The 26,121-nt window shown below is 38.0% G+C and overlaps 1 protein-coding gene across 6 annotated transcripts in view; it reads left to right on the forward strand.

Annotated features, from left to right (window-relative positions):
* Positions 1-254: 254 nt before the first annotated feature.
* LOC139966844 (uncharacterized) overlaps positions 255-26,121 on the forward strand; it is an 84,409-nt gene continuing 58,542 nt past the window's right edge. For 2 of the 6 annotated variants that reach the window (XM_071970254.1, XM_071970258.1), the window contains exons 1-12: positions 261-667; positions 4,799-4,966; positions 8,712-8,873; positions 11,340-11,501; positions 16,794-16,967; positions 18,444-18,617; positions 19,418-19,582; positions 20,201-20,380; positions 21,003-21,176; positions 22,529-22,699; positions 24,001-24,171; positions 24,733-24,909. In XM_071970254.1, the coding sequence (XP_071826355.1) occupies positions 436-667; positions 4,799-4,966; positions 8,712-8,873; positions 11,340-11,501; positions 16,794-16,967; positions 18,444-18,617; positions 19,418-19,582; positions 20,201-20,380; positions 21,003-21,176; positions 22,529-22,699; positions 24,001-24,171; positions 24,733-24,909 (2,110 nt within the window). In that variant the 5' untranslated portion in view covers positions 261-435. Of the gene's footprint in view, positions 668-4,798; positions 4,967-6,147; positions 6,206-6,321; positions 6,344-8,055; positions 8,111-8,711; positions 8,874-11,339; positions 11,502-16,793; positions 16,968-18,443; positions 18,618-19,417; positions 19,583-20,200; positions 20,381-21,002; positions 21,177-22,528; positions 22,700-24,000; positions 24,172-24,732; positions 24,910-26,121 lie in introns of those variants that run through there. The other 4 variants (XM_071970259.1, XM_071970256.1, XM_071970257.1 and 1 more) reach the window with 4 other exon arrangements.

A 26,121-nucleotide genomic window follows, 5' to 3' on the forward strand; every position in this document is an offset into this window, starting at 1 on the left:
ATATATATATATATATACACACATATTTACGTAATTTGACCTTAGCAAGAAAATTGTGGCAACTCAGCGTACGCATGTACTACGCCTTAGGGATGGTTTCATCACGCCAATTGGTATTAAAGTAAACACCGTTTTCGAAGGCCTTTGTTCACATATCCGACATGCAAAGGGTGTATAATTGTGCTATATTGATTTGGTACGCTTGACTAACTTCTATTCTCGAAATATTTCAAGACCGTTAACTTGTCTTAAAGAACACTACGCCCATTCGTCAATAGACAAAAATGCACAATACAGTATTCACCGATATATACTGCGCAGAATTTTTTGGCAAGTCTAGTTTACGGCTAGGACCCATTTAGACTCTTCATACAAAAATTTTAAAAAAATTGTAGAGATTCGCGTGCTATTTATTTTCTTCACCAGGTTTACTTCATGGCTTATTTATTACAATATAGATTTTATTTATTCATCTTTTTCATCACTGTTGTTCACGGACAAACCGGTACAGGCGGTGTGTTAGATTTTGGAGTGTTATTTGACGGTGGTTTCAATATTCCAGGCGGTCTTTTCGACGAACTACCACAGTCGAACTTTGATGACCCAACGTTACCACCGGAGTTCTTGGCATTCGTGCAAACATTACCTAACAGTCTCAATAACGTTGGTGAGAAATCTTTACTTTGGATATATATATAAAAAAAGAGCTTGTACTAATACTCGTATTCGGGACCTTAGTACTAATTCTCGCAATTGGGCTTGTACTCGTGTTCGGGACATTATACTCGTGCACACCACAAGTCCGGCTCCCAGCTGAGTTTAAAATATTTCGGTTGGTAGAGCATATATGAATTGTTATCATGCATGGGTTGTTTCCTGCGATTCTAATCTGCTCCAAAAACTTTGAAGAATAATTTAAAAAAATAGAATCTTTACCGAATTTGCGTTATTTTGGTGTGGTATGATTTAATCATTGTTCCTTCACCGTGCATAAATACACAAAATACTAGCACTATAAAGATAAATGAAACAGTTTCTAGACTATAGTCAATAAATCATTAACAGTGTGTACCTTTGTTACACGTTCACTATAGGCTATTGTATATACACTTTGCATACGTGTTTCCATTGTGGTCTTTCCTGTCTTCTTAAACAGCTCACCTACTTTTGGGCCGGGCATTTTGACTCTTGACACTTAAAGCAACTCAAGTTACTTTTTAAGTGTACGGTTATGTTAATATAATCAAAACTGGATTCAGGTTATGCGCATCCAATTATAGTAAGAAGAGACATTTTAGTCTGAGTGATTTAAGTAACTATATATAGCTTCATCGACATAGCGTATTTGTCCCGTATATTGGTGTTTAAAGGACAGCTACTTATATTTCTATAGTTATTAAAAGGGTATTCTGGTGACAGACAATGTGAAAATGATTGACATATTATAATAAAGAAAAACAAAGACATTTTCAGCTGAAGTGCGATGATGACATCATCCATTTTGCTGTTGCCAGATGCATTTACAAAATATCACTAAATATTAAAAATTCATATCTTTACAATACAAAAATGCTATGAGGATGTGGTTATCACAGTTAGATTCAGAACATTTTTCAGCAGTTTTGTTCAGCAATCAAACTTTAGCCACCAGAATATTCTTTTAAGTTTTTTAAAGATATTCACTCTTAAAATATGCTCAAACTCTTGAATGCTCCTTTAAGACTCCTCAATGCTTGCCCAAATGTTAACTTTGAAACATTGTTTTAGAAATTCTAATACCCGGCAATTAACTCAGTTATATGTTCTTTGAACATGATATAAACGAAAGATCAGCACCCTTAGATGACATTCAGTACTATATCTGTCCTTGAATATTTGCAATTGACTGTAAATCTGTCATTTCCGGCTATAAAAGTCCTATGCTTTTCCATTGATGTTTGTGTTGCATTTGAGGAACTGGGTACTGAAGAAACGGTCTTTGTGAGTTGCATTTTGAAGAAAAGGAGTACAAGTTGGATAGCCATTGGATTTGTATACAAACTTCACAGTCTGGGTAAAATGTTGTTTCCGACTCATATATAACCTCGCAATACCGGTATATATATATATAGAGCATATACCGGTCCCGACTATAATAATAGAAAAATTAGGCCTACGCAGATTTTAGTAATTTGAGCAAAGAACCATGCATGTATCTGTGTTACGGTTCGTAAGCCTGTCACTGATATACATGGTGATAGGCTTTACGAGAAAAGAGAAGGGTTGGGTCAAGGCTCCTCAACACTCCCGGTCAGGGGGGGGATTTGAGTTGTAAAAGTGCATGGGGGGGGGGGGGGCAAACCTGCCAGCAAGACTATCTAAGCGGAGCGCCACCATCGGTTGGCGCGGAGCGAACAATAAATTTTTTGGCTTTACAAACCCTACAGATGGCCGGAAACAGCACTTCCCGAGTGCTCTAAGCTGCATGTACCCATCTTTGAAATATGGATCTCATGTCTGCAATTGTATCTAGATAGTTAATTATCGTTTAAAAATTTGAAGAGGATTGATACTAGAACATATGGTCAGATGGTGATGTACAACTTTGTTATACGTCACTATCTAAGCGGAGCGCCATCATCGGTTGGCAAAGCGTCGAAATTTTCGATGAAAGGTACCCTTAGATCGGTAAAATTAACACCCATATAGGCTTTAAATTGCATCTAAGCAATTAATGAACGTGTGTAAATTTAGGGAGGACGGATATAAGAACTTATATGGTGATGTACAACTGAAGTTTATACGTCACTATTTAGGCCGTGCACCACCATCTGTTGGCGCGGCGCGTAAAGTTTAAGCAAAAAGGAAATCCTAGATCAGCAAAAATGACACCTCTGGTAACAATAAATCGCATCTATACAGTTCTTTCCCCCTTAAATAATTAGTATATTGTGCATTGGACCGATCAAGAATATGTTCAGCACCCACTTCGAAATTCTCCCCGCGGTCCCAACTTCTTGGAGCACTTGGCAAATATTGGGGGCTGAACATACCTTTACCCCCCCCCCCCCTCACTTTTTTCATGGGGGATAAGCCCCTCAAGTCCACCGGTTCCGTCGCCACTGAAGTCGAGGCGGGGTGACTTTTTGGATTTAACAATGCGACAAGGTGCAACATGGAGCAATATTTACGGGTCATTTCATAGTACTGGCTGAGATTTGGAAAATGAAATTATTAATTTCTCTGGATTTAGTTATTCAAAGCATTCAGTAGAGCAGCAACGTTGAAAATCAATTCCTGAAGCTAGCACTGTAGCACATGCCGCGGATTCATCACATGCAGAATTAAATCGCTGGTGTGCCAGATTCGTAACCTGTGCTGCGAACCATGTGCTAGCTCAAGCTCCAGTTATTCTGCATGCTACATGTTACGATGTTAAACACAAATTCGACATAGATTCGAAACAAATAGGATAGAGCTGTTGTGGGGGAATAATTTCGATTTTAAAATAGGGTTGTGCACATTTTTCTGCATAAACGACAAAAAAGTGAATTAAGGTCTGGGAAAAAGTGGGGGGGGGGGGGCAAATTCCCCCTCTTGCCCCCCCCCCGTAATCCCGCCCATGCTCCCGGTGCACTGGGTCCGATGAAATTTGGGATAAAGATGTAGTCTTATTTAAGCACGATTATATGACGATGGACTATAGGCTATTGATTGTAAGCCTAACGCCTTAAAGGAGGATCAAGATAAACGGAACCATAATAGGCTCCTGATCGACACCCTGTGCGCCCCAGTACCCAAACAATGTAACCTCTAGCTGATATGCATAAAATAAGTTTACGATATCAATATCGAGCACCAGTATACGGTAGGCTACGATACTACCTTAGCGGAACCACCCCAGAAGTTCCCCTCCCACAAGAAAGCCGAGTGGATTCATCTCTCCCAGCATTTATGATACAGAATAAGCGTTGAATCAGGCTCACACGCTACTACCGTAAACCTTATACCCCACTGGGACCCGCCAGCATATATGATACCGTAGAAGCGATGAATCAGGTTCACACGCTACTAAATACTACCCAAAACTATATACCCCACTGGGACCAGCATATATGATACCGAAGAAGCGTTGCATCAGGCTCACACTAGCTTCTATACCCTAATTCCTATACCCTGCACTGGGCCCAGCATTTATGATACCGAAGAAGCGTTGAATCAGATTCACACACTACAAAATACTACCTAAACCATATCCCCACTGTACCCCACTGGGACCAGCATGTGATACCGAAGATGCGTTGCATGAGGCTCACACGAACGCTACTACCATATAAACCCTTTACCCTACTGTAACCCACAGGCTTATAGACCAGCAAACAAAAACACGTTTTTAAAACGTTATTAACACGTTTCGTCTTTTGTTTTGATAACGTTATTTGTGGTGTAATAAATATGTCACGAAAACGTTTTCAGGCTATTATTTCAAAACATTTTTCCGTTAAAACATTAATACACATTAATATAAGATTAATATCTCAAAAAATGTTATGTCTACGTTTTTATAACACCACATTTAACGTTATAATTAAGCATATTTTAGAGGCTCTTTTAAAATGTTATGATAACGTTTATGTTTGCTAAAATGTGTTTGTGTCTACTTGATGTAGAATTCTACACCAGTCTCCTGTTCGGCACTTAGGGTAGTAACTTTTTCAACACCCAACGTTGTAAAAGCATGTCCCGGTTAAAAGTATAGGCCAACTCGAATGTGCTTTCCATGTAAAATTAAGTATTTACCCCATTTTCCACCACACAGTTCCATTGAGATGTAGAGCGCCGATAGAAGTCGGGACTTGCGGTAGTAGGACGATAAGATGGGGTTATGACGCAACGTTGGATTCATGTCGACCTTTCCTGTACAGCGGTTGTAACGGCAACCCAAACAATTTTAGAAGTCAGTCCTTATGCCGAACATCATGTACAAGTAAGTGTTCGAATTCAACGCAATGAAACATGTTCATTTTGTGCATTGTCTACCTGGAAGGAACATGTATCACATTCTGTAGTGATCAGGATCTAAATAGTACATCTCTAATTTAAATTAAAGATATCTTCAAATGAATTTAAAATATCAAAATTTATATGTGTAGTAAAAGAAATATGTAACGTAGGCTATACGTTATTCTTATCAAAGATATCTTTAATTTCTACTACCGTCAGATACGTGTAGTTGGAACTGGATATATGGTTGATTTCTTTTCTGTTATTTCATTTATATCTAATTTCAATCAAACATGTTAATACTGTGAATTAATTACCTTAAAAATAAATGGGAAATGTATATAATCTAATATCTTTGATTTGGGTATGAAAAGAAAAACGTCAAGCCTTGTCATACTATAGGTATGAACATGAGACCTGGTCGCTTGTATGGCGAGCCATCAGTCTCAAATCGTGGGGAATCGACATATACCGATTTAAATCGACATGATACCAATTTCCTTCGACTTATACCATGCAGTTTCTAGCATTGACTTCTACCGATTTAAATCGACATATACCAATTTAAATAGATGATAAGTAAAATAGATAGGTATATGTCAATTTAAATCGACATATACCAGTTTAAATCGATGATATGTCAATATAAATCGGTTTATGTCATTTTAAATCGACATATACCAATTTAATTCGACATAAACGGTACCAGTATAAATCGACATATACCGATTTAAATCGACATATACCAATATCGATGATATGTAAAATATATTGGTATATGTCAATTTAAATCGACATATACCAGTTTAAATCGATGATATGTCGATTTAAATCGATAGAAGTCAATTTAAGCTGCTGGAAACTGGTGTAAGTCGAAGGAAATTGGTATATGTCGATTTATTTCGATATAAGTCGATTCCCCACGATTTGAGACTGAATGGCCCGCCATACGCTTGCTGCTTGAGCAAAGTTATGGCAAATACCAAAGGTGTATTATCTTTGGTTATAGGAGGACTAACTAGTCGCAAAGATATTGCGATCACTTGGAGAGCACAATGCGATGATTGTTATCAAGTACGCAGTAAAGTAGTTATGGAGAACATAGAGCTTCCACTTTTTCTGAACTATTTAACCGTCGGTTGATCAAGTATTGTATGTAATCGGCCACAGTGTATTTCTATGTATGTAATTATCTATGCCAATCTAGATGTTACGTGCACCGGTAAATTCGAACGAACAACCTGCTTCATCTCTCAGGCCTAGACTAGCATACGAAACAATGTTGCTCAACGGAACAGTAATCAGTGTAGCCTAAATTATGGTATCGGTGTAATGTACAATATGTATATAATAATGTACGGTAGGCAATTGACGCTGTTTGACTCCGGCTATGGCATAGACCTAGCGCCTGAGCCTACTCTCGACAATTGTACATTCTCCTTTTATGGCAACTGTGCATTACGTTAGTTTACAATTGTGAGCTACATTATGGTATTGGTGAAGAAGTTACAACTTCCAGTTAGACAAGACTGATGCTAGCAATGACATAGACCTTACACCAGTTAGGCCTACAGTTAATACTAAGTTAGGCTATGTATGTCAAACATTTTCAGTCATAAAATGTATGCAGCCTAGGGAATTAACCAATGAATAATTTGTTTACAGCAGATGTTCATTTCTCTTTGTACATGTAGGCTATTCTGACGTTAGCAAGTGCATCCTAATGTCAGTTTGGCCATAACATCATTAACAGTTAGGCCTAATTTAACTTTCAGTCGCTGAAAGCCAGAATGATTCCACCAAGGGGTGTTACTTAAAACATACTAAGGTTTCTGACACCTTTGCAAATCAGGAATAAATAAACATATCCATACTATGAAACAGAAAGAAAATGCTATGACCTGTAGCATTTCCTGAAATTTCAATGATAAACCAGTAGGACGATACAAAATTAGAGCTGGATTAGAATTATATATTTAGAGGATGCAATTTGTAAAAGCTGCTGGGCTCTGCTGGTTAGCAAATGTCTAAAATATTTGGCAATATTTTGAGTAAACCAGGGAACTATCTATCTCGGTTAAAATGGATCTTTATCCTTCAAAGTCAACCTCTGATAATCCATTTTTCTTGAAACATCAAAAACTCGAAACACTTCCACAGCTAGGCTAGGTTAGAAGCACATTGTTTAGTCAGTCGTTTAGTTCACGTTGTTAAGAATATAGACACACCTCTGGTATTTCCTCTCTAATATATTAAAAGTAAATTTACAGAAATAAAACAAGGAAAAGCCTACAGTAATGCCATATTAGCAGACTACTTTATTAAAGTCTCAAAGTGAAATATTTCAAACTATCAGCGACAATCGATTTGCTGTGAAATGGTTTGTGTAATTCAGGGGTGTTTAGAAAACCCACTTCCTACCTAGGTTCAAAGGGAATTTTGCTAACAACAAGTTCAAAAAGTTCATCATTAATATCTGCATATAAGCTGAATTTCCAGCTAACACAAAAATTCTGGTTGGCACTGAGGCATGCCAAATTTTTTTAGACAAGTTTTTGTTTGCTCTTGAATCTATATCCACCTACCACACAGTAGGCCTTGACCTGTATGAACTTTTCAAATTTAAAATGGCTTCACAACATTGCCTATGCTTGGATGCTATAGATTCACAGTTTGTGGGAAAACAATAAACAGGAGTAGTTATACTTCAGTTGAACATAACTTGATCCATGTTTTAATATTGTTTCAATTTACTTGTAATATGAACTTGTGAAGAAATCTAAGCACATGTATCACGCATGTAATACACACAGAAGGTACTGCAGTAAGCCACTGTACAGTTTATACAGGTGCATTTTTAAAAAGTAAAGGTTTGTACTGTAGACTGCCATCCCCACATACATTAATAGGTTCCTGGTACAAAGCTATAATCACCAGGAACCAGGGCATTGGTTCCTGCTGATATTCTGGCCTTGTAGCCAGGAATTTGCCAAGGGAGGGGCGAAACTGTAGATTTGGCATTGCAAACTATCTAAGCGTAGCGCCACCATGGTTGGCGCGAAGCGTACAAGAAAATGTTTGCTGAAAATGCCTCCCAGATCGCTGGAAATGGCACTTCCCAGGACTTGTAAGTTGCATCTTAGCATTTTCTCCTTTGAAAATACTAGCGATATCATAAAAACATTTAAAATTTAAAAAAAAAATATGCTCAAGGGGGGGCGGCTGCCCCCTTTGCCCCCCCCCCCTTGGCTATGCGCCTGCGTGTGGCAGTAAGGTGAAATTTTTGAAATCGATTGGAAATGAGATTGGGTTTGGTTGTGTTATTGGTTTCGAAACAACTTCATTTGTCTAAGAGACAGTATATGCTGAGATTTTGAGTGGAATGACTTTACGTTGCTTGATTAAATATCTATTCAAATGTTGAGGTCAATATTACACTTTTGTGTAGATCACATTGAGAAATTATTTGGTATATATACATCCACTTGAAAAAGAGTAGTTCCCCTCTCTTTGTGCCTTGTTCTTCTCTGAGCAGCTATAGTTTGGCAAAAAAATGCTTTGACACCAGCCACCAAAAATGCAAGCACAGACAATTGACCGGATCTGTCTGGTGTAACTCGTTTAGCTCTCAAGTTGGCTAGGAACACTATTTAAACTGTAAAAAAAGTGATTCTAAATTCTGGTGCAGTATCGTTTACCAAAGATTTTCCTGTTCAATCACTCTTTAGATCGATGCCAACAGCCTATAAATGTAGGGACTTGCAATGCAGCAGTTCCAAGATGGGGGTTCAACGATTTCACTGGACGTTGTCAGGCATTTTCATTTACTGGATGCAGCGGTAACAGCAACAGCTTTGCCAATGAAAGAGATTGCGTTGAGAATTGTGGAGGTGAGTTCTGTTTTCCCATGCGCCTCTTTAATAGTCCTCACAGTAACATTGATTTTTACTGTTGATATAAACTCTCTAATACCCTTCTCAATATTTAGGAATATCTTGAGGGTAATTAAACTGAAGCAGGCCCTTTTGGAAACTCTGAGGCTTTTTCTAGCCATTTAAGCATGCTAATATCTGGGGACCTTCAATGCAGCGTGTGGAATAGAAAAAAGTTGGAGATGCTACACTACACAGTGTGAACTGTTATTTGGTAAAGAAAGATAAAGTCAGGTTCTTTTTTTTTTCATTTCTCACAGCCCAGATAATTTTGATGAGAGAAGAGAAGAAAATGATATAAATGTATTATGTACACAAAACTCTTAAAACTCCTAAATGGTGACAAACCTTGACCAATAAAAAAACAGCACTTTATAAAGAGTGGGGCATTGTCTTTGTGATTTTGCATCTTTTTGCAGGGGAAAGTTTATACATGTTTTCTTGGATAAAGTATGTAAAGCTATAATACTGTAAGTGTAAACTGTCAATTTCTCTCCAGAAAGTTTCATTTATAACCAACAGAAAAAATGTTAGAGTGGCAAAGAATAAGTTGTACAACAAGTTACTTCAATCAATTGTGTTATCTCTATCAGGGGTAAGAATGAGGATTCAGCTACTGTATTGAATCAATAGGCTGCAACACTGGTGACATCATAGGGGTAGTAAGGGAAGGTTAGGGAGGGGGTGGAGGTTATGCATAGTAGAGGAAAGTTAGGGAGGGGGTTGGTGGAGGATAGGCATTGGAGGGGAACGTGAGGGTCTTAGGGAGGGATATGGAGGATAGGCATACAGTAGGAGGGGAAGGTTAGGCCGGGAAGGGGGTTGTCATTCTTGGGGTAGGAGGAGAAGGTTATAGGAGGGTGGGTTAGAAGGGGGATAGAGAATATGCACAGGAGGGGAATGTTAGGCTGGGATGGGGGTGGCATTCTTGGGGTAGGTTGGGATGGGGGATGGAGGATAGGCATAGTAGGGGAAGGTTAGGGAGGGGTATGGAAGATAGGCATAGGAGGGGAAGGTTATGCTGGGAAAGGTGTTGCATTCTTGGGTTAGGAGGGGAAGGTTAGGAGGGGATGGGGGATAGGCACAGGAGGGGGAAGGTTAGGGAGTGGTGTGGAAGATAGACATAGGAGGGGAAGGTTAGGCCGGGAAGGGGTGGCATACTTGGGGTAGGAGGGGAAGTTTTGGAAGGGGATGGCGGATAGGCATCAGGGGGAGCTTAGGAGAACAATGGGAGCATAGGCATAGGCATAGGAGGGCAAGGTTAGGGAGGGATATGGAGGATAGGAATAGGAGGGGAAGGTTAGGCCAGGAAGGAGGTGGAATTCTTGGGGTAGGAGGGAAGGTTAGGAGGGCGATGGAGGATAGGCATAGGAGGGAAAGGTGAGGCTGGGAAGGGGGTTGCATTCTCGGTGTAGGAGTGAAGGTTAGGGAAGGGGCTGAATAAGGATAGTGCTGAAGAAGGTAAGGTGAATGAAGCATTCATTATTTTGCGCTCATTCAGAAAATATGTTCTGTTATTTTCTTTATGTTATATCTAGTTTCTTTTCTTCCTTACAAGTCCTGGTTCCACTTGAAAAACACGTCTCCTGTACTGTTTTCATCACTGACCTTGATAAAGTTAATTTCTTTTTAATTCTCAAATGGGTGGACTTGCATTATTTCTATATTTAGCTCGGAGGGAATCTCCCATTTCGTTTCCTATTTTGTGTCTTACAAATTTACTTTAGTGGAAGCGTGGCAATAAGTGTTTTTGTTATGCATGCAGTCTACTTCATAGCCATAAAGTCAAGGGATTCATGTTTAATTGCATAGCTGATGCTTACCATTTGTAAATGTTTGACTAGAGATAACTAGCAGTTGCAGAAAAAAAAGTAGGTCATGGGAAGCCATGCACACACTGTAGCCATATAAACTTGAACTTAATATGCTTCATCAATCATCATACAGTACCTTTTTCTTGTGATTTCTCATATAAATTTTCTCAGCTTTTCTTTATAAGGGGTGACATGTTCATTTAACGTTTAATTTGTTACCTTTCCACAGGTTTTTTAAAATAATTATGCTACGTAAAATTTTATTAAAACTCCCAGGTTTTCAATCTTAAAGGTATTATGCTAGATCAGATTAGAAGTAAGATGGACATTGTCATCATCGACACTTATCTATCCAGTATGAAATGGAAGACTCGTTGCAATATAATTGATGAATTGGGTCTATATATCTTATTTCTTAATTTCTAAAAGATGATTTACTCATGTACATATTAATCTTGAGAGGGAAAACTACTGTGTAAACCAAACTGATATCATCGCATAATTAGTCAAGTCTGAAGGTGGGTGAACCTATGTCGTTTTAGATTTCTAAACTTTCTTATTATATTGTACTTTTTTTGTTAGCATTTCATTTTTAAATAAATTTTTACAGATATTTGCTTACTACCGATAATCAGAGGCCCTGGTCAATCCAGTCTTTCTCGTTGGGGATATAACTTCTTGGCCGGCAGATGTCAGGAATTTTTCTTTGGAGGGACCCTAGGGAACAGGAATAATTTTGTCACCCGGGCTCAATGTGAACAAACATGCTTGCGTAAGTTCTAAAGGTTTTTTCTTCAGTAAAACTTTTCCTATTTTTGTGTGTGAACACTACATACTGTATGATACTGTTTGTATGTACCTTTTTCAACAGTTGCCTTCTAAAATCCAACTACTGTAACAGTGCATAGCTGTGCATAGTAAAAGTGCAACTAATAGTCACAGTAGTGCATAGTAATAGTGCACAACTAGTAGTGCATAGTAATAGTGCAACTAATAGTGCATAGTAATAGTGCATAGTAATAGTGCAACTAAATAGTCACAGTAGTGCATCTAGTAATAGTGCATAGTAATAGTGCATAGTAAAAGTGCATCGTAATAGTGCATAGTAATAGTGCAACTAAATAGTCACAGTAGTGCATCTAGTAATAGTGCATAGTAATAGTGCATAGTAAAAGTGCATCGTAATAGTGCATAGTAATAGTGCAACTAAATAGTCACAGTAGCGCATCTAGTAATAGTGCATAGTAAAAGTGCATCGTAATAGTGCATAGTAATAGTGCAACTAAATAGTCACAGTAGTGCATCTAGTAATAGTGCATAGTAATAGTGCATAGTAAAAGTGCATCGTAATAGTGCATAGTAATGGTGCAACTAACAGTGCATATTGTATACGGTAGGAAACAGCCTTACATACTAATTTATAATCTACATTGTCCCAATAACTAACTTTGACCTTTGGAGCACCTTGATAGCAACATGACGCTAAGATGTAAAAAAATAAAACCGAAGTATTTTGAACATCACTCATAAGTCATTACTACACTGCCTTTCTATCACTCTGCTCACATCCTTATCTGTTTTCATATAAATTTATCTTATCATAACTCAGCCAAGAATACCAATCAGCAACACAAGGTCTCTGAGATGTTGTAGCCACACAATTTTAAAAACTGTTTGAAAATATCCACAGTTGCTATATTGGCATAACTGGCTGAACTTTGTAAACTATCCTTCCCTGCATGGGACTACAGTTTGTGAGCCAAAAAACTGTAACTCTAAATTTAAATAGTACTTACGGAAATGTCTAGTAATTGTTGGGTGTGCTGGGCGGAGGGGGGGGGGGGGGTGAGTGTGACTTTTGAGAATTTTGTTTATTTCATTTCCCCCTTCTTGACTTCTCTCTTGTCTATCTCTGCATAACAAACATACTTTCCAATCTACCTAAGATACAGATTTGGTTACATTTTAGCAAGTGCTGAAACACTTTTCACAAAAAGGTCTGCATTCAGAGCTCTGTTGTGTCTGCTCAGTGCATCTTACTGTACTTGTCTAAGTGTAAATATTGACAGGTATTCTTACAAACCATGTACCATCTATTCCCTCTATACACTTGCTGATTGTTCCATGACGTACATTAGTCAACACATACTTCCATAGAACTACTGTTTGATGTGTAAACATATCTTGCTCTGACTATTATACTTACAATATAATTCTGACAGGTATTCTTACAAACCATGTACCATCTATTCTCTCTATACACTTGCTACTTGTTCCATGACGTACATTAGTCAACACATACTTACCATAGAACTACTGTTTGATATGTATGTACATATCTTGCTCTGACTATTGCAGGGTGAAGGAAGACAATAGGAGGGGTCACCCTAGTTTGGAAATCAAACTTCATATACCTGGCATCAATTCTTTCACATGATAAAATACGATAGTTTGAAAGGTGTCGTTCTTTCATTACTTGGTTTAAGGTCAGTGGACTGTAGTTCGGTTCTCCGATATATACTTGCCAACTGTCTATTCTTGATATGGTGGCTGACTGCTCGAGGGGAGGTGTTACAAGTTTTATTCTTCGCTTCCAAGTGTAAATTCTCTCAGATGGTGAACAATCCTTTGTTGTTACAATTGTTCTGGATGGATAGTTTTACTAGTTGATGCAACTCTTTTTGTCGAAACCCTATAAAACTGAAGTGTTTTTTGAACGATAGGTTATTGAATCCATGCACTCATCAAAGAACACAGTTATCAGTGACTCTGTGTGTTTGACACTTTGGTTTCTTAGGGACTTTGATGTCACCTTTGAGGACACTCTTAGCTGGATACCTGTAATCAGGGAGTTGTTACCATAACAACTCCCTGCTGTAATCATGGGAATCCACTGGTGAAAGTTGCTCATTTCTCAGATAAGAGTTGAGAGACAATTCGATAGGAACTTATAATGGACTTTCCTTTTCATGTTTATGCCATGATTTTACATGCTGACCTCTTTAGTAAAAGTCTTGTGTTAGGCGTCGCCTGATGGCAACAGGGGGAACGTGTAAAAATATTAAAAATGTATGCCTTCCTGTAAAACCACATCAAAATTACATCTTGGAGAATCTGATGATGTCTAGATATACTTTCGTTTCGATCCTATCTTGTTCAGAGGCTAAATGACAAATGACTCACTTGTCATTTAACCTCTGAAGAAGATCCTGCTAGGATCGAAACGTCAGGCCAACTTACTTTTACACATTCTACTACACAGGCTCTCTAATAGATAAGCAGTTTGCTAACAGTTTTATTTTATTTAGATATACTTTCAGTAGAAGTGGAATTTGATTCTGGCAATATCACATGATTATAAATAGGAGGATTTTCATGATGATTGGTTTTCTCAGAAGAAGACACATGTGCCCCAAGTCTTTCTTTACTAACTAATCCCAAACACTTTGAAAATGAAGATGCTCTACCCATTAATGGCAGAACAGGTCTCAAACAGTTGTCTTAACTGTAGCATCTAATAGTAAAACAATACACTGACCTCCTTTGGTATAAACCATGTTTGCCTTCAATATCACCTACACTGTATTATTTTCTTAGTAATGGTGAAAGCCCTTTTTTGTCCTGTCAATGTCTTCAGTAACCCTTTTTTTTTTGAATACCCTATGGCTGAGGTTATCTGTGAATGTTGTTGTATTAATGCAACTTTAATTGTTTGTCTGTATTATGGAGAGCGTGATGGCCAATTGGCTAAGGCATGGGACTCGTGATCCAAGGATTGCTGGTTCGATTCCTACCTAGTTCATTACCTTGTGTCTTTGGGCAAGATGCTTTATCTCAATTGCTTCTCTCCACCCAGGGGTTACATGGGTACCTGTGAGGTAACTTGTCATTGTGCGCAGTATCTATAACTGCAGCCGTCTGGAGGGTTTGTCTCTGGGACAGGTTATCATTGACCAGGGGGTAATATAACGTCTGCTAAGCGCTTTGAGATCTATTGCTGGTATAAAGCACTATATAAAAATTGAATATTATTATTAGTATACATGATTAGGGCTCTCATAATTCTATGCTCAAGACAGACCAGAGTAAACACATGGCAAATTGACAAACTTAACCGAAAGAAATTCTTTGTTTTTCCCTCTTATACAAGCAAACATGAGAAGGTGTCAAGTTGCTATGTAGTTATCATTCAGTTATCAAGGCTAACCTCACACGTTTTTAATCAAATTAATTGTATGTCATCATGAGGTATGCGTAATCCCCAGGTCACTATGACACATATAACCAGAACTAAGCTAGAAGGGTGGTAGTGTATACATGCTATATAAACCTTAGGTCACTATGACACATATAGCCAGAACTAAGCTAGAAGGGTGGTACAGTGAAGTGTACTACAGGCTATATAATCCCCAGGTCACTATGACACAGCCAGAACTAAGCTAGAAGGGTGGTACAGTGAAGAGTACTACAGGCTATATAATGCTCAGGTCACTATGACACATAACCAGAACTAAGCTAGAAGGGTGGTAGTGTACTACAGGCTATATAATCCCCAGGTCACTATGACTCATATAACCAGAACTAAGCTAGAAGGGTGGTACAGTGAAGTGTACTACAGGCTATATAATCCTCAGGTCACTATGACACATAACCAGAACTAAGCTAGAAGGCTGGTAGTGTACTACAGTCTATATAACCCTTCAGGTCACTATGACACATAACCAGAACTAAGCTAGAAGGGTGGTAGTGTACTACATGCTATATAATCCTCAGGTCACTATGACACATAACCAGAACTAAGCTAGAAGGAGTGGTAGTATACTACAGGCTATATAATCCCCAGGTCACAATGACACATATAACCAGAACTAAGCTAGAAGGATGGTACAGTGAAGTGTACTACAGGCTATATAATCCTCAGGTCACTATGACACATAACCAGAACTAAGCTAGAAGGGTGGTTCGGTGGTAGTGTACTACAGGCTATATAACCCTTCAGGTCACTATGACACATAACCAGAACTAAGCTAGAAGGGTGGTACAGTGAAGTGTACTACATGCTATATAATCCTCAGGTCACTATGACACATAACCAGAACTAAGCTAGAAGGGTGGTAGTGTACTACAGGCTATATAACCCTTCAGGTCACTATGACACATAACCAGAACTAAGCTAGAAGGGTGGTAGTGTACTACAGGCTATATAATCCTCAGGTCACTATGACACATAACCAGAACTAAGCTAGAAGGGTGGTAGTGTACTACAGGCTATATAATCCCAAGGTCACTATGACACATATAACCAGAACTAAGCTAAGAGGGTGGTACAGTGAAGTGTACTACATGCTATATAATCCTCAGGTCACTATGACACATAACCAGAACTAAGCTAGAAGGGTGGTAGTGTACTACAGGCTATATAATCCCCAGGTCACTATGACACATACAGTATAACCAGAACTAAGCTAGAAGGGTGGTACAGTGAAGTGTCTATGCTATATAATCCTCAGGTCACTGTGACACATAACCAGAACTGAGCTGAGCTAGAAGGGTGGTAGTGTACTACATGCTATATAATCCTCAGTTCACTATGACACACAACCAGAACTAAGCTAGAAGGGTGGTAGTTTACTACAGGTTTTATAATCCTCATGTTCACTATGACTCAAAACCAGTGCTACCCAATAATTTCTTTACTCTTCAAAACTTAATAAAAACGTTATTAAATACTGAAAATATCTGCAGGGCTGGGCTTTGAGAACCCAGACTTTGTCTTGTTCATACCATTTCAGTAAAGACCTGATTGATGCGGTGTGCCTCCCACACATGTGTGAACTGACACATCATAATTCACTTCAAGTTTCCTAGAATGCCAGAAAGCCAAAGAGATCCAATTAACAATGAACTATAGAATTCAAAAGCATGCAATATACATTCATATAATATGAAGCTCTCTCTCTCTTTTTGTGACCTGACCATTATTGGATGTAGGCAAAAAGCCATGAGTATCTTTGCTGAACCAAAAATTGTGTACTATGCCTCAACCTCTTTTTTTTCTCTGCAGCAAATGCATTTCCCGAGTGTCCAGTAATTGATATCACCCTCATTAGCATCGGTCCTTTTGGGGTCGGCTGTATCAACAATGCCATCCAGGAACCGTGTCCAGCCGCAGGGTGTATTGAAGGATTTGCATGTTGTGAGAACGGCTGTGGCTCAATGTGTGTTCAGCTGGACAATGGTGAGTAGAGTCAAATTTTGCTGTTCGGACACCCGGATGGACGTAGCACCTGGTTGTCCAAGGGACAACCAGAGCAAGTCCTTAAAATTTTGTCATTAGTCATGTCATGTCATGTTAAAGGAATTCTTTAGTGGCAGTCTATTGGGTATATGACAAAAAACTCCATAATTTTTTCATCGCCACAGTCCTAGTTTGGGGAGTTTTCATCCTATGTTTCGGGAGAAGTGAATTTTTTAACCGTTTCGGGGGCTGCAGGGACGCTAGCGTTAGCAAGCTTCACTGTAGTGAGGAAAGTTAACATTTCAGAAACTAAAATAGCGGTTTAGAATGAAAATTTTTGCGGTAAAGTTGCAAGTCAGCAATCTTTTTGGAGAGTTAAAACGTTCCAGAATTCCCTAACTAGAATTTCTCCGTAATATGTTGTTTCGATATTTGTTATGCGAGACAATTCTTGAATCACAGCAGTAGGCAAATTCTATACACATTCCCTGTCTATTGTATCAAGGCCAAGCTTAGAGTGAGATCTTTTGTATTCAAATCCGGGTATGAAAAGTATGTTCACATTCCTGTGTATTGTCTTAAGGCCAAGCTCAGAGTGAGATCTGATTGATTTCTGACCAATGTGCCGCAACTGACGTCAATCCTTGCTTGTAGTATTGTGTGTTGTGGTATTTCCAGTTACTTGTATGTTGCAAGAACAGTGTGAACCTATCCCTATTCAAAGCATATTGTATCGTCATGTATCAGGACCAAATAATAGCGGGCTATTAAACACTTCTAGCCTGCACTTTCTTGTAGTCCTGAAACAAGTCTTAATATTGTTAATGGAAGTTATTTCTGTTGTTGAAACATGACTGTTATTCTTGAAATTTGACCCTTATAATACCAATGTAATGGGAAATATGTAAGTGTGTAAAAACCTATGTCAGATAAACTCTTTTGGAAATTATGAGAGAAATACTTGATAACCCAAGTAATACTTCGATCTTGCAAGCACTTTAATCGCATACTCCGAGACCGACACGTATCATAATCATTTTAATATATATATTTATTATATTACAGTAGCTCAGTGTGTAGTGTATCAGTTTCCTGCTGAACATTGTTTTGTCATCTGACAGGCATGGAAGTTTACTGCTTACACTCCTTAAGTGATGAAAAGTATCCCAGAAAAAAGAAAAAAATTGTGGAAAGTTGTTCCATGCAAAAGCTGTACGGAAAACAATACAAATGTCTCTTTTTTTATGTTAAATTTATGATAGTCATATTTAGAATTGTATGAGGAAATATTGAACAACAGATACCAGTTAAACACAACAAACAAAGTTTCCAATAAGATTTGTCTTTTTATATCACCTCTCTTTTCAATTAAATGTCTTAAATTCAATATTTTTCCAGACATTTCTTATGAATTCATGCATATATGCCATAGGACTTCATGAGCACCACATAACATTCCCTTTCACCCCTCCGCAGTGGTCGTTCCTACCTGCTCTCAGCCCATTGCCACCGGTTCATGCACGGACCAGATTCCTCGCTTTGCGTTCGACGAGGCCCTCGGTACTTGTCAACTCTTCTTGTACACCGGTTGCTCTGGAAACGACAACAACTTTGCCACTTTTACTGAATGTCTGGCTACTTGTGTACCAGGTGAAAACTTATCTCACTCAGTCTTTTTCATCAACATTTTTGGCATTATTAGAATTTCATATCACAATAATAATTTCTTCTTTTGGTTCCTGGTTTGCATATATATCTAGCTGTTAATGATCAACTTCATAACAACCAAAGAAAATGGTGCAGTCAATGCACCTGTCCTCTCACTCCCCGTCCACCCGCAACCCTGCCTCCACCCATCCCGCTACTTTAGTTGGAAACACCCTTGGAACCTTTAATTTACAAGTATATATATAAGATGACTAACTGATTCTGCACACTAATTAATGTTACAAGTTACATGTGCTTATATGCTGAATAAATATCAAACTACTGGTGCAGACTCAGAAAAGTTTCTTAAAGTAGTAAAATAAAAAATATAAAAAATATAATAAAAAGTTAAAAACATGAAAGAAAGAAGGAAGAGTGATTTAAATCAGTGTTTTTTTTGTTTTTGTTTTTTTAATTTTTGATCTAAATCACTGTGGTTTTAATCAGCCAACCCTGTTCTCTTACTTTTCACCAAATTTGTCGTTAAGAATGCCAACATAGTTTCCATTTAAATTAATCCTAAATATCATTGTCTTATATTTCTTTAACATTGGTCGTCCTCTCTTCAAATCTATCCATATTTCCTGGTTCTGGATTTTGTCTCTGTTTCCTCAAGGGTCAGACATGAATATGCATAATTCTTGCATAATATATGTTCTATAATTTGTTTCATTGATTTCATTCAGTGTTCATTCTTCAGTTATTACTTCATTCAGCCAGCATGTTCATATTTCTCTCTTCAGATGTCTGCTCACAGAGCCTGGAGCACGGTCCCTGTTCCCAGAATATGCTCCGTTGGGGCTACGAGCCCGCGACACAGACCTGCATCGTCTTTGAGTACGGCGGGTGTGGAGGGAACGGAAATAATTTTGCCAGCCCCGACCTGTGTGCAGCAACCTGCCTTAGAGGTTAGAGTGTTGTCAATGCAAAGAAGTTTTAATTGGTTTGGTTTATCAGTAAAATAGCTGCAAACTATAACGAGATATCTCAAAAAGGCACAGTTAAGAACACAACATGATGAGTTTGAGTCTCTCTGAATATTTTGATATGTCAGAAGAATATATATAAATATCATAAGTCAAAAATATAGATTAATTATGAATCATTGACCTCTAAAATTTTATCAATAAAACTTTCCCAGTGTTACTGAAAAGAAGATTACACCTGGTCAAGCTATAAACAAAGAGGATCGTTAAGTAATAATTAATAAATTACTTTGATTGTTTTACAAGAAAAAATATGTCATCTCTTTCCTGTCAGTCATCAATCATGTGGAAAAGCTCCAAAAAAAAAGGCCAAAACGCCCAATTTGACGTTTTTATGTTGATCACAGTTGAAAAGCTTATTTGACCAATCAAGCTGATATGCATTGTTATTGAATTTTAAAATTGCATACTGTCAACAGTTACCCATGGCAACTCATGTTGCTGTTGGAATAAATTAATCTCTTAGTTGTTTTCAACATTGTGAGGTCTTTAAGGGAATGTAAGAAGAAGTATAAAAACAGTCTGTTTTTATTTCGGCAGGTTTACCTCAAGTTGACGTTTGCCAGCAAGCTGTCGACGTGGGTGTTTGTACCGATAATATTCTGCGATACGCATACAATACCGAAGTCGGATTCTGTATCTCTTTCATGTACGGTGGTTGCGGCGGCAACGAAAACAACTATGCGACCCTCCTGGAATGTGATGGCAGATGTCCACCAGGTGACATGTTAATAATAGAACTAATTAGAGCAAACTGTTTGTGCAATACCCATACCATACGTACAACATAGGCTAAACTTATGTACATTTTATAGAACTCTTCAGCAATAAACTGCCCACCGACTTTGTATGAAAGTTTGCACAGATGACCACTTGCAGACTAAAAGCTTACCAGTTTTCATACATGTTCATTGCATATGTATATGAGGGTGTGTACAGTTACTTTAAGCGTTCACCTTTAGCCCTATATAGGTTATGTGCATTTACACAGCACATTGACTTTACTTATGGGGGCGGGTGGTATTTTGTTTGCTGAAAGCAAATCAGCAGGAGGTTTTGTGGTCAAATATGCAGTAAAAGCCAAAATGAGATATTTGCATTTTAATCTTATGACTCATCCAGTACATGCTTTATGTATACTGTCATAGCGGTATGTGACCAAGGCAGGAGATTGTAAGGGTGAACCTAGGGTTAGGGGAAGGGGAATATAATGGTAAAATGCTCTCTGTTGTAGATTTAATAAATACAAGTAGATATTTTTAAACCGTTGCACGATTTCACATTATCTCCTTCTACTCCTATAATAACCAGCTGTTTTTACTTCAAAACTTTACTTTGGCAGGGGTTGCACAGAGTGTCTGTGAACTTCCCATTGACTCTGGACCATGCGGTGCCCTCATCCAGAGGTGGGCATTTGATAGTGCCCTTGGACGATGCGTGACTTTTAACTATGGAGGCTGTGAGGGGAACCTGAATATATTCCCTGACCTGACGACCTGTGAGCTAAGATGTTTGAGTGAGTTTGCATAAGTTTTTATTTTTCCTGAGAAATGCAAATCTAGTGAAGGGGTCTCCGAGTTTATTATCAAGTGGTGGATAAGGGTAAGGTAGGGACATTGTCACATCAGGACAGATGATCAGTTAAATTAGCATGAGCCATGGCAAAATGTTCCCACTGCTGACACCATCGTAGTTTCAAGACCCGCGTTGATTCTACATAGAGCAAAAGGTTATGAATGAATTGGTATAAATTTTGACTGGTGCTACCCTATATATTAGTGGGCAGACATATTATTTCCTGAATACATTAGTCATTTAGAGGTTATTTTCCACTGTGTTGCTGCCACCATCATAATGTCCAGACGGTGGTTATTAAACATTTGGGGAAATATTTCTCCTGACTTCTAGTTTTTAGCTGTTCAGAGAATTTATCAATTGTAGCAGGGCCTGAGGTTTCTTCGTTATTAAGGGACTTGTCTCCCACTACTGCTGCGATGTGCAGAGATGTGTGTAAGTGAGAAGGAAATCCAATAAGATTCTCTCTGAAGTGAGGTATTTGCCACCAAGGGCACCATTTTTTATTTCACTGTCAAGCCCTCAATATTGCCATCAGCAATTTATAATTACTACATTTGCAATGCCCTGTATGCTTTTGAAAGTTGTAGTTGGTATTAATGCCCAAATCGGCACAACGTTTCTGTTACCAGTATTGAATTTTCAAATTTACAATCTTCAGTTGATGCAATAATGGTTATTCTGGGCTGATAAGGAGGAACCATACATGGACTGATCGATTGTATGACATACATAGGAAAGTGTGGAATTTGTAAAATATTGAATCGAAGAGACATGTCTGTAGTCTTGTTTCCAATAAGTTGTTCCATATTGAAGCATTTCATCGTAAATGCCTGTGGCATTAGCTACTAAATGCGAACAGAGGTTTTTTTCCTTTCTTGTAAACCTGTGACCTTAACCGCAGCAAAAACCATGTCTTCCAAGCAATTGTCTCTTGTCCGGTTTTGTTCGTAGTAACTTAGAGAGGGAATGCTTGCGACTGGGAAGAAAAACAAACAGCGTTACTTAAGACACTTCATAAACTGTCAATAAGAAGTTTGAAATTGAAAAGGACAATCCACTATCCAGTCTTTAATAGTTATGAGTGATTGACTGAACTTCTTAAGTGAATTGTTGTATATCCATCACTTACACATCCCTGCTATATGACTGTCATTACAATGTTGATTTTGCACTGTTTTTGTTTTCTGTGGTTGAAGTGGTACTGGCAGCCATGGAGTGACTTAGTACTGATTGTTTGTTCATTGCCTACTCACTACACCCCCTTTAATCATATTATCCTTTTAATCTCAGATCAAGGCATAACCTGTCCGGATGGTAATCCTCCCTGCCAGGGCGATCCGTGTGGCACAGCTACCTGTCCTGCGAACCCTAATGCAATATGCACAGTAAACCTATGCGATCCCACTAGGGAGTGCCTACCAATGTGGCGTGATGCTGCCGGCAACGCAGTTACATGTCTGGGTAAGATAATCATTTAATTCTAGTTTGTTATATCACTTTTTGATTGTTTACCGGAGTCTTGAGTATTAATGTGACAAAGTTTGACCCTAAATTATACTTCAGAGGTTTTTTCTATTACATTGGTTTAAATGAGCCCTGTTTTATCCTTCTGAGGCCATGCTTGAGCAAGATGATGTAACAGTGACCATTTTATAAGAACTGTTTATTATTATTATTATCACCTTTACAACCATAACAAAATATTCCTTCTCTTCTTACATCACAAAAGATACGGTAAAGTGTAAATTTGTCACAAGTCATAGAAGTTAGGTATCATTAAATATTCATTGCACGTGGGTGGCAATGGGGGCGGAGGGGGTGGGGAGGGGGGTGTCTCAGCCTGCCAATGCCTCTCTTTAGTTGCCTATCATGAACTACTTTCATGGAGAGGGTGGCTAGAGTCATCCCATATGGAATCTAACTTGCACTGGTAGATCGAGTTGACTGATCGCCGAGACACCCAAACCAATATTTGCGCTTTCTTTGCAATACTATCAATATGATTCTATCCACTTTGATTGACATTGCCATGCCAACAGATCAAGCAGTAATGTGAAACCCCACTTAATGTACCATTATAGAAAAAAAAATTAAATTTTAGGACTAACATTAAATTTGACAATTTTTAGACACAGTAAATCTAGAGTTTAACATTTTAACCAAATATCGACATGACCCCCCCCCCCTCCAGATGTCGATTATCGTTCAGTACTACCCAAGATATTTATATGAATGAACACGCCTGTCAAGTGCTTATACCTGTATAGACCACTATAGAATGTGTTTACCAAATTTTTTATTGAAATAATAACTTTTGAAGATATGTCACACAATTGGATGATGTGTAAGGTCAGGGAAAGTTGATTATTTATTGAACCATGATGCATATTTTCAAAGTTAATGTTTGAACTGACATGATTTAATCCATTCCTCATCCCTCTCTCCCTTCCTCTCCTCAACACTCTATACTTGTCTCACATGATCTGTGGCCATAGGGGAACACTTCAACTTGTACAGCCAAAGGCTAAACAAATTACTCCTCACATTGCTACACAAATGCAACAATGCATCTGAGCTCTTGTAAATCAAACTCTTTCAATATTTTATGTTAAGAAAGAAAAAAACAAACTCCTCTCACGTAGATCTCAAACTCGCCCTGCAGACTGGCAGCATTGAAATTAATCCTCAAAACCTATTTCAGTACAAAATACATCTTTAAGCATAAATTATTTTAAAAAATGTCAAAATTTGTTTCATTTCAGTGATTTTGGGGACTTGCGAACAGCCGATCATTGCAGGACCCTGTACACAGGAGATGTTTCGCTGGGCGTTTAACCCTTTCAACAATCAGTGTGAAGGATTTCTGTTCGGTGGTTGCCTTGGAAACGATAACAATTTTGCTTCCTATGTAACGTGTGCCCAACGATGCATAGGTAAATCAACTAGGTGGTGATTATGACATCAAGGATGGTATCCTAGCAACACTAGCCTTATGACAGTTGCAGACTATTTTTAATAAAATGTTAGCAGTTATCAAAGCCCATGTTGAATATTTATGTTATCTCATGAGGATGTTCCATGCATGTTTAGTGATCTAGTAGTATTAATAAAACATTTTTGCCAATATTGTCTGTTTTAGGGATTTTTATTTCTGTGCAGCTACTAGTCTGTTTAGTAAATATATATGGATACAATGCATTATATATATTCATACATGCTCATCAATTTATCTTATCTCATGAGAATATTCCTGGCATGCTAAGTGATCTTTTAGTATTAATATTACATTAATATTAAATTTTTGATGCAGTTTGTTCTATGTTTTAGTGATTTTAAACTACTTTAGCTACTTTGTGTACTTTTTTCCATGTGAAAAATTGGAAGTAAGAAAGTTTTCTGTTTTCTTGTCAAAGTATGAAGAGTGATGGGAGCATTTCTTAAGCTTAAGTTTCTGATCTTTAATCATTTAACAATTTTTCACCTCATCGCTGCAGGTGCCATGACTGTGGATGTTTGCGCTCAGCCAGTACTAGCCGGGCCCTGCACAGATTCGATCACTCGGTGGGCCTACAACCCTACTACAGACAGCTGCTCCCAGTTCACATACTCCGGTTGTGGTGGTAATGGAAACAGCTTTGCAACGTTCGTTGAATGTCTCGGTAACTGTATCGGTAAGTAGAACTATGTCATAACAGAGGTTTACTCGGACACTAAAATATTAAACATAAGGAGTAACTAACAGTGGGTAGAACTGAAGGAAGTTAAACCATGTACTACCAGTGTGTTGTACATAGCAAAGGGCTCAAACACTGTCAGTAATAAAGTGAAATCAAATAAAACTGTTAGCAAACTGCTTATCCACTAGAGAGCCTGTGTAAGAGAATGTGTAAAAGTAAGGTGGCCTGACGTCCTAGCAGGATCTTCTTCAAAGGCTAAATGACAAGTAAACAGTAACAGAAGGGACAAAAACACACACAGAATACAGACAGGTTAATGAGCATGGTGAACACAAAGAGATAGATGTAAGGGGATTAGTAGACAAGGGATGGAGAGAAGAAAGAAAGAAACCAGCATGGGAAGAGGAGAGGTAAGAGATAAACAGTGGAGGGACAAAGATAGGATTAAGGTAAGTGGGTAGGGAATAAACTGGAGAAGGACAAAGACAGAAAGGTGTGGAGAAAAAAGGGTGGAAGAGAGCTATGAGAGGAGGAGAGATAACAGTAATAAAGTGAAACGGACTTTATTCAGAAGCCAAAATCATACTTTTCACAACCTAAGTGATCATCTGTGTTTTAACTGAACCACAAAATGAGCTTGACCTTGCCATGGACTTGCAGTGTATTAAGCTGAAAGCGATATATGCATGTGTTAATAAATGTAAGATGCTATTGAAGTATTGCTGTGCTTGCATTCTATGTATACATTGGACACATGCTTAGTTACCTAAGGCATTAAAAGGTTGAATCATGATAGACTAATTACCATGGATTGTTGTTGAGTTAATTGTTTTTTTAATTTTCTGTTTTTAAATCTAACAAAAAATGAGTCTTTATTGAGAAGAATTGAGTTACACTTAATATACTTGCTGCCTCATACTTGTTTTGGTAAACCAGATACTCTAAAGGTAGTGTAAGTTAAATCATTAAAACTGTTTTTAATTAGAATTTTGTGATTGCAAATGGTTCTAATAATTACAAAGCAAATAGCTTTTGTTTGTGTTTGGAAATCTCCTTGACAAATATAATGATATAATTACAGCAAATATTAAAATGATAAAATAATGATATACATAAAGATGCTTTCAACCTGGACTGTCAACATAAAAAATTTAAAAAAATTCAACTGATCTAAATAATTGATGCAGTTTTCTTCGCCGTGGTTAT

This window comes from Apostichopus japonicus, chromosome 4 (assembly GCF_037975245.1).
Source record: "Apostichopus japonicus isolate 1M-3 chromosome 4, ASM3797524v1, whole genome shotgun sequence".
In the NCBI taxonomy this organism is placed as follows: Eukaryota; Metazoa; Echinodermata; class Holothuroidea; order Aspidochirotida; family Stichopodidae; genus Apostichopus; species Apostichopus japonicus.